This window comes from Ictidomys tridecemlineatus, chromosome 3, assembly GCF_052094955.1.
Source record: "Ictidomys tridecemlineatus isolate mIctTri1 chromosome 3, mIctTri1.hap1, whole genome shotgun sequence".
Classification (NCBI taxonomy): Eukaryota; Metazoa; Chordata; class Mammalia; order Rodentia; family Sciuridae; genus Ictidomys; species Ictidomys tridecemlineatus.
Window position 1 is genome coordinate 70,379,934 of NC_135479.1, and position 14,196 is coordinate 70,394,129.

Genomic DNA, 14,196 nt, shown 5'->3' on the forward strand with positions numbered 1-14,196 from the left:
AGAGAGAGAGAATTTTTCTTAATATTTATTTTTTAGTTCTCGGCAGACACAACATCTTTGTTGGTATGTGGTGCTGAGGATCGAACCTAGGCCGCACGCATGCCAGGCGAGCACGCTACCACTTGAGCCACATTCCCAGCCCTTTCATAAATTATTAATTGGCAGAAACAAAATCCAGCTTCCCTATATACACAAAGTGAGCAGCTTGTCATTGTCTAAAATGACAAAAACTTGATCAATGTAATTTTTTTGGTAATCATTTCTGGGTGTTTAAAAATGAACCGAATTGTAGTGGGAAAAGATCTTGGTTCCTCTTAACAACTAAACTAACTGTCCTGTAATTTGCTGAAAGAAAGTCCTATTCATTTACCCTTCTTCTTGAAATTCATAATACAAGCAAACCTGCAGATTTTAACTACGAATATTTAGGTTGATAGATCTAAAGACTTTGAAATTAGATAAAGACAGACTTTAAAGAAATAACCTTTAGAAGGGAATGGATTGGAGTGGGAAGCAGCTTTGCACAAATGAATGAATTTAGTCCATTTGTTTAAATACTTTCAGAAAATTGTTGGTAAGGTAACAGTGAATACTGGAAAGGATATATTTGTATTTACTCTATGAAAATGCACTGAAGTAAAAGAAGAATTGAGGAATAATGAACTGATACCTCCCTTCCTTGAATGTGGTTAGTAAATTGGAATATCTGGCTAACTGATTCCAGTTCAGATGTTGCTAGTTTCTGGAAAAGTTCTCTTCCCTGCAGCTTTCCTTCAGTAGCTGCTATGTTGCGTGGCAAATGATTAACTCTGTCACCCTGGACTTTGCATGCCTGCTTTTAAGTATGATGAATTTCTGTCTTGGAATGGAAAAAAAATACAGAAGTCACCTTAAGTCTTACAGTGCAACAATTTAAATAATCCACACTAAAATATGCTGTTCGGTTTTGTAGTTCCATTTTTGAAGCAATACTGCCTCACTTTGAAATGCTTCTACTTACTGCTTCTTCCCTCCCCACCCCTTCACTTAAGGTGTAAGTCTATGGAAGTATCTCTGAAATGCATTTCTCAGGCATTAAAAACAGCACTGAGATCTGATGTTCACGAGAAAGTCTTCAGAATCTTCAATAAGAGCAGCCTTCCTCATTTGAGGGCTGAAGAGTTCAAGTTCAGCTACTTTCTCTGAAAAAAGGCCCCCTCAATCACTCTCACTCCCATAGATGACAAGAACAAAGGCAAATGCCCCAAAACAGCTTCTTGGAAAAAATAATAATTATGCCAACTTCCTCAGAGGCATGTATCTTCTCTTACAACAAATAAATACTTAATGAATCTTTGAGTCATGAAATATTGAGAACTCAATTGACACTTCAATTTCCAGAAAAATAAAATCTTGGAGGCCTTGTGTGAATATTATGAATATGGTGAGGTGAGACACCAAATAGGGGGCTGGGTCAGCATTCTCAGGTATGGAACTGGGTTCTGGGGTTATTGTGGGAAAAGAGACAAGCCTTAGAGTGCTCACTCCAGCTATTGCTTGTCCTCCTGGGCATCATCAAGGAAGTCCACCTCCTCTGGGGACCTGTCTCCCTCTGGAAGCAGCGTGGCACGCACTTTCTTCTTCTCCTTAAAGCGGCCAGATCTCGAGATCTTCAAATTGCGGCGGCTGTTGCCAGACTTCTCCCCACACAATTTGTCTGGCTTGGGGGACTCGCTGGCGCCTGCAAGGACATTGGGGTGCTGGTTCTCTCGAGACCTGCTAGTCCATTCTGGGCTGGGAGGGTTGGGCTCCTCGGGGTCTGGCTGGGCCAGAGGCTGCGCCTCCACCGTGGCTTCCTTGCTTTTATTCTTGCTGTTGGTTAGCGATTTCCACCAGGGCCCAGAGCTGCTCGTGCCACCACTGTTGGCCATGGTCCGCCAGCCGGGCACTGGGGCGTCCCACGTGGGGAAGGGCTTCAACTGCAGCGGCCCTCACTCCCAATGATCTCTCCCCACCCCTTTTCCAGGCTTCTATGCGGGCTGCGGGATGGGAGCCGAGGCAATCCCTATACTGGGGAAGAAAACACAACATGGGCTCTCATGCTCTCTTTCCAGTGTTGAAGAGCCATTCCATCCCTGCATGATCATCTCCCAAAGGCCCTACCCCCAGATACCACTGTGTTGTGGATTAGGTTTCAACATATGGATTTGGGTGAATGTGGCAGTGTCCTTCTCAGTTTCTTCCTCTGCTCACTCTCGTATTAGGTGTGTCTCAAAAGCCATCAGTGGTATGTCCTAAATGTCTCTTGTTTCCACCCACAATCAGTCATGTGCACTGTTCTCCATAATTTAAACTGTCATCATCTCCCAATCAGAACTGCAAAAGCAACCTAAGTGGACACCCTCTATCCACTCCTGCCCTGCTTTAGCCTATACTCAGAGCGTTCACTGGACAACTTCCTCCCTGATTGCAACTTAGAATAGTGTCTTCCTGTGCTTGGGATGAACAACTGGCATGACCCACCAGGCCCACATGATGTCATTTTGCATGGTCTACACACTATAATAATAAGAATGATTTTTACTATTTTGGCTACCAGGATTGAACTCAGGGGCACTCAACCACTGAGCCACATCCTCAGCTCTAATTTGTATTTTATTTAGAGACAAGGTCTGAGTTACTTAGTGCCTCACTGTTGCCGAGGTTGGTTTTGAACTTGAGATCCTCCTGCTTCAGCCTCCCGAGCCTCTGGGATTACAGGAATGAGCTCCTGGACCTGGCTACACAACCTAATTCATTAGTTCCACCTCATTCCTCTTGATTCCACCAATCTCTGCCCCTCAGCCACATCCAACTCTGTTACCCTCAATGAAATCTTTTTTATTTTTTTCCCACTCTCGGCACCCCTAACCAAGCTATGTTATATTTTCATGGTATAATTATTAAATTAAGATTGTTTTATCCAATTAGTGGTTTGCTTTTATTCTATTTTCACTCTTAGGTCTTCTCACTTCTCATACTTTCTATCTGGTGACATGTCTCTCTGAAACACAGCCTTTATATTTTCCTTGAGTAAGAGCCTGCTGGTAGTAAGTTCTTGATGCTTTGTCTGATATTTTGTCCCAGTTCTGGTAAGATATCTTTGTGTGTATAGAATTTTAGGTTGGCAGTTATTTTCTTTCATTCCTTTCAGTATATATTATTCCACTATTTTCTAGTTATTCTCTTTCTGTTGAGATGTTAACTTTCAACCTGTCCTCTCTTTAGAAGGTAATTTGTCTTTAAAAATCAAAACAAAACAAAACTCTGTTTCTATTTAGATTTATCTTTTTGCCTTGGGGTTTCTTCGGTATCACTATGATGTGTGTCCATGTGGGTTTCTTTTTATTTTTAGAGTGTTTGGGATTGTTGCTTTTAGAAAAAATTCAGTCACTATCTTCTCAAATATTATCTGTGCCTCAGTTTCTCTTCTTTCTGGAATTGCAATTAAACATTTGATGCACTTTCTTAGTGTGCCCTACCAAGCTTCTTTTTTTTTTTAAAGAGAGAGTGAGAGAGAGAGAGACAGAGAGAGAATTTTCATATTTATTTTTTAGTTATCGGCGGACACAACATCTTTGTTTTGTATGTGGTGCTGGGGATCGAACCTGGGCTGCACGCATGCCAGGCGAGTGCGCTACCGCTTGAGCCACATCCCCAGCCCCCCAAGCTTCTTAACTTACCTTATATTTCCCAGTTTTTACCCAGTATGATTAATTCTAGGTAATTTCTTTTTTTTCATTGAAGAGTTTATAACTGTAAAAAGTTGTCAGTAGTCAAAATGTCCAATGGATGATTAAATAAATTATGATTCAGTCATACAACAGAGTAACAAACCAATAAAAATGATGCAGAAGACTATGCATAACCTGGGAAACATGTTTACAATATATTGTTAAATGAAAAAAGCAGGTTACAAAACAGTATGCACAATATGAGCCCATTTTTATAAAAATATACATATTTAGCAAAGTAAGAGGTCAAATGATATTTATCAAAATATTAACATTGGTTATTTCAACACAGTAGGATGATTGTGGATTCTGCTTAACCACCCTCTCCCTTTTTTCCTTTTTGAATTTTCTATAATAAAGATTATTTTTCAAATGGGGGTAGGAGGCGAGGGAGTCACCAACTTCGGAGATGCTGCTCCCAAAGGTTCTTCCCAGCAAAGTGAACGTGTCTGCTCAGCCTGTATCTAGGAAACTGCTCTACCTCAGATACCTGGATGTCCCTCACATACAGTGTACACCCAAGCTTCCTTCTTGCAAGCTATCCAATAGCCACTTTTGAAATTACAATTTAAAGACCCCTCCTATTAGTTAGTATCACCAAAAAGAATAATGAGAAAATACAAATCCTCACTTTAAAAAAGCAACAACTCAAGTACATACTGCTAAATTATACAAAGTTACATTATGTAAGTTTAGTTTATTGCAAAGATCAAGACAGCACACTGTTTCTACTTCATACCTTCACAGCACTCACTCCATTTTGTTCACTCACTCGTGCAAAAGGTCTGTATACACAATGATGTCCAATATTTCTTGGTTCCCATGATAAAACAGGAGACCTGATATTTCAATTAAAAAGGTAAAATGAAGACATTTATCAACAGACTGTATAATACTCTTCTGGAAGAGGACACTGTTAATACCTGAAGATACACTTTGAAAAAAAATCAAATACCAAACAAAAGGGGCACCATTTCAGGAGTGCCAGGACCACATTAAACTGAAATGAATTCCAACATTCATAATAACATAAATCAAAAACAAACCTAGTGTTAAACAAAAGCTCCAGTAACTAAAACTACATTAATAGGCACAATGAACAGTGTAAACACTGTTAATGGGCACCAAGTTTAATAGGGCAGACAATATTTGCTTCTGCATTCACACTTAATTATTCAATTACATTTAAAAAAAATTGGTGCTGCTTAAGCTATGAATGCTTTTTACCAAAAAAAAGAAAAAATTAATTTCAATAAATACAGCAAGTGCTAAAAATCTAGCTAGGTTATCATGCAAGATATTACATAGCTAAGACAAACTCAAATTTATAATAAAGGCAACTTGCATTCAAAATGAACTCTACCCTTATATTTTATTAAAAGGGCAAATATCATGAATTAACCCAGCTGCTTACTTGAATTACAAAACTAACATGATTCAATATGAAAATAAGAAACCATCTACTAATCTCTGACAGTAATAAATTGCAATATACAATGCATACAGGCGTCATACAGAGCAACAAACTCTTGTACAAAACAAAATATTTTAATACCTTTAAAATCCAAATTTGTCTTTAAAATCATTCATGAAAAAGATTCTCATCAAGTCAGAATTAACACCTCAATTAGTCAAGCATCAAGAAGCTACATACATTACAGCTACTTAATATACAAAGAGACAGCGCTTCACCAGTCATTTCCTCTCATGTCTCTGTTCCCAAATCGTACACGCTCACTTCTCTCCACTCCCTATTCCGTCATTTCTTCAGATCATGAAAACTGAATTTGTTGAACACCAGAAATCTGTTGATAGGACGTTGTGTAAACCATAACATTTTGTTGTTGACCATCTGCAGTTATTAAGCCAGCTGGTAACTGGTTTGTAAATGCCTCCTCTGTAAGTTCTTCACTTAGTCCATCTGTAGCTGTGACTGCCCCACCAATTCCCTTCTCTCCTTTCATAGCCTCTCTGAATTTCTGAAGATATAATTTCAGAGGTTCTGCATAACTGTCAAAGTCTAAGGTAGACATGGCAAAGAGAATATCCTCTCCATTGATTGTCTTCCGCTTCTCTTGATGGCATCTTTCACTTGCCTCTGATGTTATAAAGCTTATGAACTCACTCACACATTCCTGCACACATTCTTTGGCATCTTTTGCAATCTTTCCTGTTTGAGGTATAGCATTTTTCATTATCCTAGCCACGTTTGCAATTGGAAGATATATATCTTGTTCTCTGAAACTTTCTTTTGAACCATTTGTATCTTCATGATCATTCATGCTGTCCTCAGTATTATCGTGAGGCTGTATCACATAATGACTTCCTCCAATGTAGTCTGCAGAAATTCCTAGTTGGGTAGCATCTGTAGAACTGTCACCATCCATTGTCATGAAATACTGTCAGAACCGTGTTGTCAGTGGTGCTCAAGAACACCTATCTAAAAAGGTATCCAATCTCTGTCCAATTTCAACTAATGCCACTACTATTATTGATCAGTTTATCTCATCACTCTATGATGCTGATTAGTTTCCATTCTAAGCGAGCTGAAGCCACCCCAGCGATTTGTGCCAGGAATCCTGGAACTAGGTAGTCCATGCGGATTAGTGGGATGTCATTTTTTTTAAAGGTCGCCAGCTACCTAACCTTGTCTTGTTATAGTACTTTGGGCGCGATTACGATTTGGGGGTGCTCGTAATTCTTTGTTCTCGGAGACTACTGTTCCTTATGGCTCTGCACATCCTCCCGCCTCCCACCACCTATGATTAAAACCTCAGTCCAATCCGAAAGGCTTCCTTCCCACCTTCGGGGCAAGTCCAGGGACCGCAAGCCGCCAGATGGCTGCATTCTTTACGTGCAAACCAGACTGCAGGGAAATCAGAGCCACTCCTTCCGCCCGGGGACCTCGCTGCTCCCCACGCAGGTGCCCGGGGTGGCCCCGGCCCGCCGCCGGCAGAGGTCGACCTGTCAGACCCTCGTGTGCCGGGCGGGCGCCCCCGGGGCGCATCCCCTGCCGCCCCGCGGCAGCGGCCCTGCGCCCAACGCCCGCCCGCCGCGCGGGCACACAAAGCGGCAGGCCCCGCCTTGCCCCCGGGACCCGAGAGACTACCGCGGCCAGGCAGGGTCGCCTGAGCCCGCGCCATGCCCCCGCCCGCGGCCGCCTCCCGGCACAAAATGGAGCCGGCCGGGGGCGCCGCCGCGAGGGGCCGGCCTTGCCCGGCAGCCTCCCCCGGCCCGGCTCGCGGCAGCGAGCAGGAGGTCGCCTGGCCCGCGTCCCGCCGCTACAGCGCCCGGCTCACAAAGAGCCGCACCGCTCCCGGCCCGGCCGGCCCGCAGCTGGAGCGTTTCGCCGGCCCGGCCGCGGCCCTGACTCGGCCGGGCGGGCTGCAGGGAGGCCAGTGCCCCCTGGCCGCGGCGGCGTTGGCGGCGGGGACGGCGCCTCCTAGGTAATTTCTTTTGATCTATATGGCAATTCATTAATGCTTTCTTTTGCTATTTCTAAAACAGTGATTTTGAAAGTTTTCTTCTAAATGTTCTGGTCTAGTTTTAATTCAAATATTTATTTCACAATCATTTTTCTATTCCTTGAAGATATTTTAAACTTGTGTTTTCTTCTTTAAACACAACAGTTATTTTTTCTTTCTTTTTAAATTTATTTCTTACAATACAATAGTGGAGTGCGTTATGGCATTAGAGCAGATAACATAGTTATTTTATATTTTTTATGTGATAATTTAAAAATTGGGAAGTCTTTAAAGGTCTCTTTCTTTTCTTCTTCTGCCAGTTCCCACTCATAGAGTCCTATATCTTGGTGTTCTTGAATACCATTGTGTATTTCTTATATTCCCCAAAAGAATTATTTATGAGGAGAACTTAAGCCCTTCAACAAAATTGAATTAATCTATAAAGATCTTTCAAGAGTTTAGGGGAACAGCCAGACAGAAGTACTTTACTTTTATATTTGAGGGTTTGGTTTTTTTGTTTTGTGTTTTGGATGATGGAAGCAACAGGACACATTGTCTCATGGTCACCGCCTCCCAGGGCCAAGTCCTCTCTACCCCCGTTCTTTTCTGTGCCAAAGTAACTTAGCTGTCCATGTAGACCCATAGAGAGATGAGCATACAGTACTTCTGCTCCTGGGGAAGTCACCATGCCCCTTGGGGACCTTGACTCAGTTAGGGCAGAATTTTCAATTAATCCCTGTATTGTGGGTGAGTCCTGGGCTTAAAATTCTTTCCCTTTTGCTCCAGGAGGCTAATAAAATGCATTTTTTTCTTTGTTCAATTGTTTTTATGAGATTTACCCAAATAATCTAGTCTTCCATTGACAAAAATGAGCATGTTTTAATTATATTGCAGTTGGTTTGCTTGGTGTTTGGGCTTCCTTATTTATTTATCATCTGACTTCACTAGAAAATAAGTTCCATTTTTGTGTAATGATCACCTATTTTATCTGATGACACTTCCTATGTACCAGATATAGTTCCATAGTAAGTTGTATAAACATAATAAATACAATATAAATATTGACTTGTTTAATCCTCCTAATGGCCCTCTGTATCATTATTATAGAACAAGAAACTGAGATCCTAAGAACTTAAGTTACTTTGCCAAAATCACGTAGTTCATTATTTTCAGAGCCAGCACTTTACCTCATGAAGACTGGCTTCACAGGGACATGCCTCATGACTAGGGTGTGTGTCTCTCCAAAAGCACCATGTCACCAGACATGGTGCCCAGCAATAGTAGTGTTCAAAATTGTCAAAGTGGTTCCACAGAATGTATAGATATGAATGCTTTGATATGTCTGACTTGCAAAAAGAAATGCAATAACCGTGGCAATGACATGCAATTCAGATGGCCATTCTGTGTAATAATAATTTGATTCTCTTTAGTTCTGACATAGGAGTACAGTGGCTAGATCCAGGCATCTGGTAAGTTTTTGTTTTTGTTGTTAGCACATTGGAAAACACTATCATTTTGAAATACCCTTTGAAGGAAAAGCAGTCAGGTGGTGGGGTACAGATAGGGTGGAATACTGTGATACCAGAGGACAGCTGCTGAATTTGTATTAAATAATGAACTTGGGAACAAATGAGTAAGCCACCGGGAAGACATGAAATCCTGGAATGAGGCTCTACAAGACATCCGGGCTCTCTTAGGAAATAGAGATCATTCAACTTTATTACTTTAGAAAGACATTGATGTAAGTAAAAGTCATGTGCTGTCATCCAAGGCCGTGTTCTCTAGCTGGTCACCTGACTCCAGGTCAGGCCTGGAGTAACCTTGATCCTTGAAGAGGTGACCTGCTCTTTGCCTTTGATAATTTATCTTTCCAAAGTGTGGGTTTGGTTCTGCTCCATTGGCCAGGTTGTATTTTCTCTTTTGTGATTGGTTGATGGATCAGCACCTTACATCACCTGAGCACAGGTAGAGGGGATATCTGATGAATGGGTAACATGATTCAGGAAGTGATCCTTTGGTTTCCTCACCTTTATCAAGGCCACTGTCAAACTCCCAGCACTGGGAATCCTTGAGGAATAACTGCTTTCCCAAGCCATGGGCTGTCAGGGGAGGCACAGCAAAGTTTGGGGAGCTCATCTCTGTTCAGTTCAAACACAGCAGATGTCAAAATTACAGTTTGGGTAGTGAACATTTAGGCTGTGAACTTGATGTAATTTTGTTTACATATTAAGAAGAACTGCTTCAGTTGCAGCTAAATATCCTTTATAATAATAATATATTTTGAATTCTTATTATGGTCCTTTTCACTTTATTTTTCATAATGGGGACTGAACCCAGGAGTGCTTAACCACTGAGCTACATACCCAGCCCTTTATATTTTTCATTTTGAGACAGAATTTCACTAAGTTACTTAGGCCTTTGCTAAATTGCTGAGTCTGTCCTCAAACTTTCGATCCTCCAGCCTCAGCCTCCGAGTCACTGGGATCACAGTCATGTGTCACCCCATGGAGCAGCTGTTTTCACTTTTAATGGTCAGTTGGAGAGATGGATACTATTAGTCTTACGTTTTTATCTTTAAAAGCTGAAGTAATTTCCCCAAGGTCATAGGACGTAAGAGGTAAAGTTATTTTGACTTGGTTTGAGTTACTTTGTCCCTATAATAGAGTGTTTTTCTGATATTTCTTTTTAAATTTCATATTGCCATTTAATTAATCACTAGATCAGTAAATATTTGTTGGTATCAAGGCTTTTACATCCAAAGAGATAGCTATACTTTAGAAATTCTACATAGGTCATTGTTTTCTAAGTTTTCCACTTTAAAAAAATGTGAAATCATCATGGTGGCTTAAATATTAAGCCCTATGGAATCACAGAGGACTCAAAGCTCAAATTAACTATGGGAATTGTAATTATGTACATTTCTTGTGAAAAGACTTGATGGTTGGTTTGATTTATTAGCTGTGTGGCTTTGGGAAAATTAGTTATCTTCAGACTCTGGTTTCCTTGTGTGTAAAGTGGGGAAAATTCTATCCATTCCTCTGGGTGATGGCAGGATTAGTCAACAATACATTTAATATGGTGTCTAGCACAGTACTTGCCCATAATAAACACTCAGTAAATAAAGGTTTGTTTTTCCTTGTCTAACTTCTTTCATTGGCTGTGTTGAGAAATTCTGTCATTTTTGTCCATCAAATCTATCCAAATGCTCTTTGAAAGTAATGGCAGAAAATCTTGAAAGGCACTGTCCCCTGCCCTCAAGAACATAATGTCAACATTTACTGTAGGATATTTAATATACAACAATTTGTTCTGAATCTGTTTTCAGGAACATGCTTAATGACTAAATCTAATCAAACAGAAGTTTTCTGTATGGGATTCAAGAATGCTCTTTATCCTTCAGCACCCAAATTGCATTACCTATAGTTCAAGGAGGAAGTGTGCTCAGTTAAGCTTGAACGCAATGCTCCAAGAAAAGGATTAACATATTGCAAGACACACTCCTTAGAAATAAGGTCACTACTGGACTGTGGCTGAGGGCACAAGCCAGAGAATATGTCTCATATGTGCTGCTTCATTAACTCCTGGCATCTCAATATATAACCTGCATCACTGAATGACAGCTGAGGAGGGAAAGAACAGGAGGGTCACATCTTTGCTGTTTCAGACAATGTGGCCTTGTTTTTTTTTTTTTTTTGTCTTTCAATTTTTAAAATTTCATTAAAGAGATAGAAGTATATAAATTTAAGTCAAGGGTCATTAAATGGTTTATAGAACACCTTAAAAAAAGGTCTTCTTTCACTCTGTTCTTTAACTGTAGGTGTCCCTGTATTTCTGGTTTAGTCCCTTCACTTTCTCTCCCCTCACTTCCACAAACTCCCTGAGTTACCTACCTCATAAAACTAGTTTGGTGGGGTTGAAACGCAGATACTCACACTCTGTAGCATGAGCTCTGAAACTGTGTTAGTTTTTTCTTTACTATAACCCTGGGGAAAAGTAAAGAAAAGGGTACTTAATTGAGTAAAGAAAAGGGTACTTAATTGAGTAAACAAAAATTCCACCAATTTTGTAAAAATAATGCAAACCTTCAAGCTATTATAAAGGGAAATTGAAATTAAGACAAGCAAGACATAACAAGGAATGTTCAAAGACTGGACCATATTATAGACATATGAGAACAATTCAATGAAAATAATCAATGAATAGTCATTGTCACCACTGCTCCTTTAAAATAATGTCTGTTGTAAAAATAGCTGAAGTTTTCATGGGGAGTATAAATAACAGTTTAGAAAGAAGCCTGCAAAATTTAATGTCATCCTGCATCCAATGAACATTCAACAACTCTAAAATATGTGAGTGCACACACAGGGGATACACAATCAGCTCAAAGGGAGAGGAATGGCCTCCACCAACCCCATCACCATGAGCAAGACATACCTTTGTTCTGTGACGGAAATAAATATCAGATCACTTATCTCATTTTCAGGTATGAAGCTACCAGGATGAAATTAAATCTATGAAATATAAGGACATGAAAATTGTATCCGTTGATTACAGCTCTATGAAAGAGAGACAGAGTGAAAGAGAGAAGGGATGAATATTGTTCCTCAAAGGAAGAAAGAAGCTGTGACCCTGGAAGACAGCGATTTAGTAAGGTTTCCTGGCTATAGACAGAAAAGAATGAAAAGAAATCTGACAAGATGAGAGGAAGAGCTGGCCACCAAACTACAGAAAAGATCAGGGAAATACAGGGAGAAAAAATTTTAAAAGTAGAATAGACAGGAAGCTAGGAAGAAAGAGTAAGAAAAGAGGAATTCCTATTTTAAAGTCCCATTTCATTCAAATTCTGACGATAAAAATGACAGCAAGGTCCTGAATCTATTGTCTCCTATGATATCCTCATAAATGCCTTAGGTTTACAAGTCTGTTTACAATTCCCAAGATGAATTTCCTTGCTGGCCTCGGTCAACTGCAGCCTGGGGTCTCAGTAGCCAAAGTGCCCTCTCTAACCCTCAAGCACTCAGGAATTATATGATTCAGAAACAAAGACACTAGGGGGAAAAGTTGCTGCCATTTTTGTAAGGAAAGGTGGTTTATGCTTCTAATGATTGAGGAGTTCTCTAATAAAATTAGTAATGAAAATAAATACTTAAACTGCAACAACCTGAAGACACCGAGTGAGACACTCAACTAACAAGATGATCTGTTCAAGCAACAATCAGGATCATACATAATGATAAAGGTAAATAGCTACAACCAAAAAAAGGAAACATTCTGTTTAACTAAAAATGCAAAATGTTCAAGAAGCAGCCTCTGTATATGCTATGCCAATAATCTGAAGTGCTAATGATAGTATCAGAGCTATAATTTGGTCCCAAAGAAAACATCTAAAAAGCTCAAATAAATAAGCTGGAAAACGTCCATTCCCCTAAATGGTTGTACCATCTTTTAAAGTATTTCCATAGCAGTACCCCTGTGCTACTTCAATTTTTTGCTGAGAATAATATATTATTATTAAGGAGATAACATTTTGTTTCTGTGGCTTAAGATTTTCACTAATGCCTCTGAGAGAAGAATTTCACATGAACACCGAAAGGTGATAAGGAAATGGGACAGGAAAGAATATTCTTCAAAGGCAGACTCCAAAATATGAGTAATTTGGGAGTAATTAGAGTAATTAGTCTACTAAGTTCTGTAGATAAAGTCATAAATGCAAACAGCACAATCCAGAACATAAGGTGGGTTGGCAATGAGTCTCCCAGAAAAGACAGGAAGATAAAATTGTTCTTTGAATATAAAGATGATGCCATTGGACACTCTCCTTCCCGCAAGCACACACCTTTTCTCCTGCTGATACATTTTTGCTAACTTAACCACACTTTCTTCCAGTTCTGCAAACACATAACTTGCTTGCTGTGGCTGCAAAATCCAGTGACAATAGTTAATAATGCCCCAAGGACCAAGATCAATTGAGAAAAGACAGCTCATTGTTCAATGTTTTTTCCCCACAGAGAATTTATGTCTCAAAAGATGTTTTTAAAAAAGGAAAATTATTTAATATGTCTCTCTAGCCAGCTCAGAAACTGCTATAAATTCAAAATTCATTCTCATACAATGTTCTTAATTATAAGATAAGTAATCTTTCTGTGTTCATTTAATTCCATCCTATTTATTTTTTCAAGTGGAAAGACACATTGCAAACACCATTTCAGGAGTTTTTTTTTTAATAAAGGCCTAATCCCATGGCTTGTAGGACGTGTCTCAGAATAATGTCTTAACTCCAGGAAAGCTCAGTGACTCTAACATCCGCTCAATAATTAAAACTTCCCCCTCATGAGGTAAGTCACCTTTGTGAATACAATTAGTGGTGATTTCTAAAAGTGGGTCTCAAGAAGCTCACAGCAGGTAATCCACTCCCCTCCTCTGTGCCTTGGAGATGTAGTAAGGATTAAGACTTTGTTCTACTCCTGGATTAGATTTTTCCAAAAGGCAAAAACCAGGATAAGAAAACAAGAGATGCTGAATACTAGCTCCAATACCAGACTCAGTCTCACAAACAGAATCAACATTTTGCTCCAAACATACATGCACACTTCCCCCTGCACATGGACAGTCAGAAAGCATGCTGTGCACATGTGTGCACACGCACAAACACATACACACACATACACACACACACACACACACACACACACACAGAGCTTCTCATACTTGGCTTTGGTAGACTGATTTGAGATTTTAATCACTTCACATATGATTTTTTTTCTTAGACTAGCCCACATGTATAGATGAACCCAATAACCACTTTACAATAAAGTTGACCTATTTGACAGCAAACAAATCTTTCCAGACTAATCCACCATATCCAGATTTAATAGGGCAACATTCTTATCAGGCTATATCCTCCCTCCTCTTAATTTAGACAAACTATGGATTAATTTAAATAATTTGTGAAGCATGCGATAACAATCAGGAAAGAAGAT

The 14,196-nt window shown here is 39.8% G+C and overlaps 3 protein-coding genes across 3 annotated transcripts; 1 reads left to right on the forward strand and 2 right to left on the reverse strand.

Moving 5' to 3' along the window:
- Positions 1 to 1,406: 1,406 nt before the first annotated feature.
- LOC144375834 (proline-rich protein 15-like) lies at positions 1,407 to 1,953 on the reverse strand. The gene has a single exon (XM_078041293.1). It carries the CDS (start codon positions 1,908 to 1,910, stop codon positions 1,530 to 1,532), a length of 381 nt encoding a protein of 126 aa, XP_077897419.1. The 5' UTR covers positions 1,911 to 1,953; the 3' UTR covers positions 1,407 to 1,529.
- A 1,597-nt stretch (positions 1,954 to 3,550) lies between these two features.
- Positions 3,551 to 6,798, reverse strand: LOC101966410 (nuclear transcription factor Y subunit beta). The gene has a single exon (XM_078043090.1). The coding sequence runs from the start codon at positions 6,143 to 6,145 to the stop codon at positions 5,525 to 5,527; it is 621 nt and encodes a 206-aa protein (XP_077899216.1). The 5' UTR covers positions 6,146 to 6,798; the 3' UTR covers positions 3,551 to 5,524.
- A 52-nt stretch (positions 6,799 to 6,850) lies between these two features.
- On the forward strand, positions 6,851 to 11,751 carry LOC144376226 (uncharacterized). Its single transcript, XM_078043091.1, has 2 exons — positions 6,851 to 7,198; positions 11,700 to 11,751. Exons 1-2 carry the CDS (start codon positions 6,894 to 6,896, stop codon positions 11,731 to 11,733), a joined length of 339 nt encoding a protein of 112 aa, XP_077899217.1. The 5' UTR covers positions 6,851 to 6,893; the 3' UTR covers positions 11,734 to 11,751.
- The last annotated feature ends 2,445 nt before the right edge of the window (positions 11,752 to 14,196 follow it).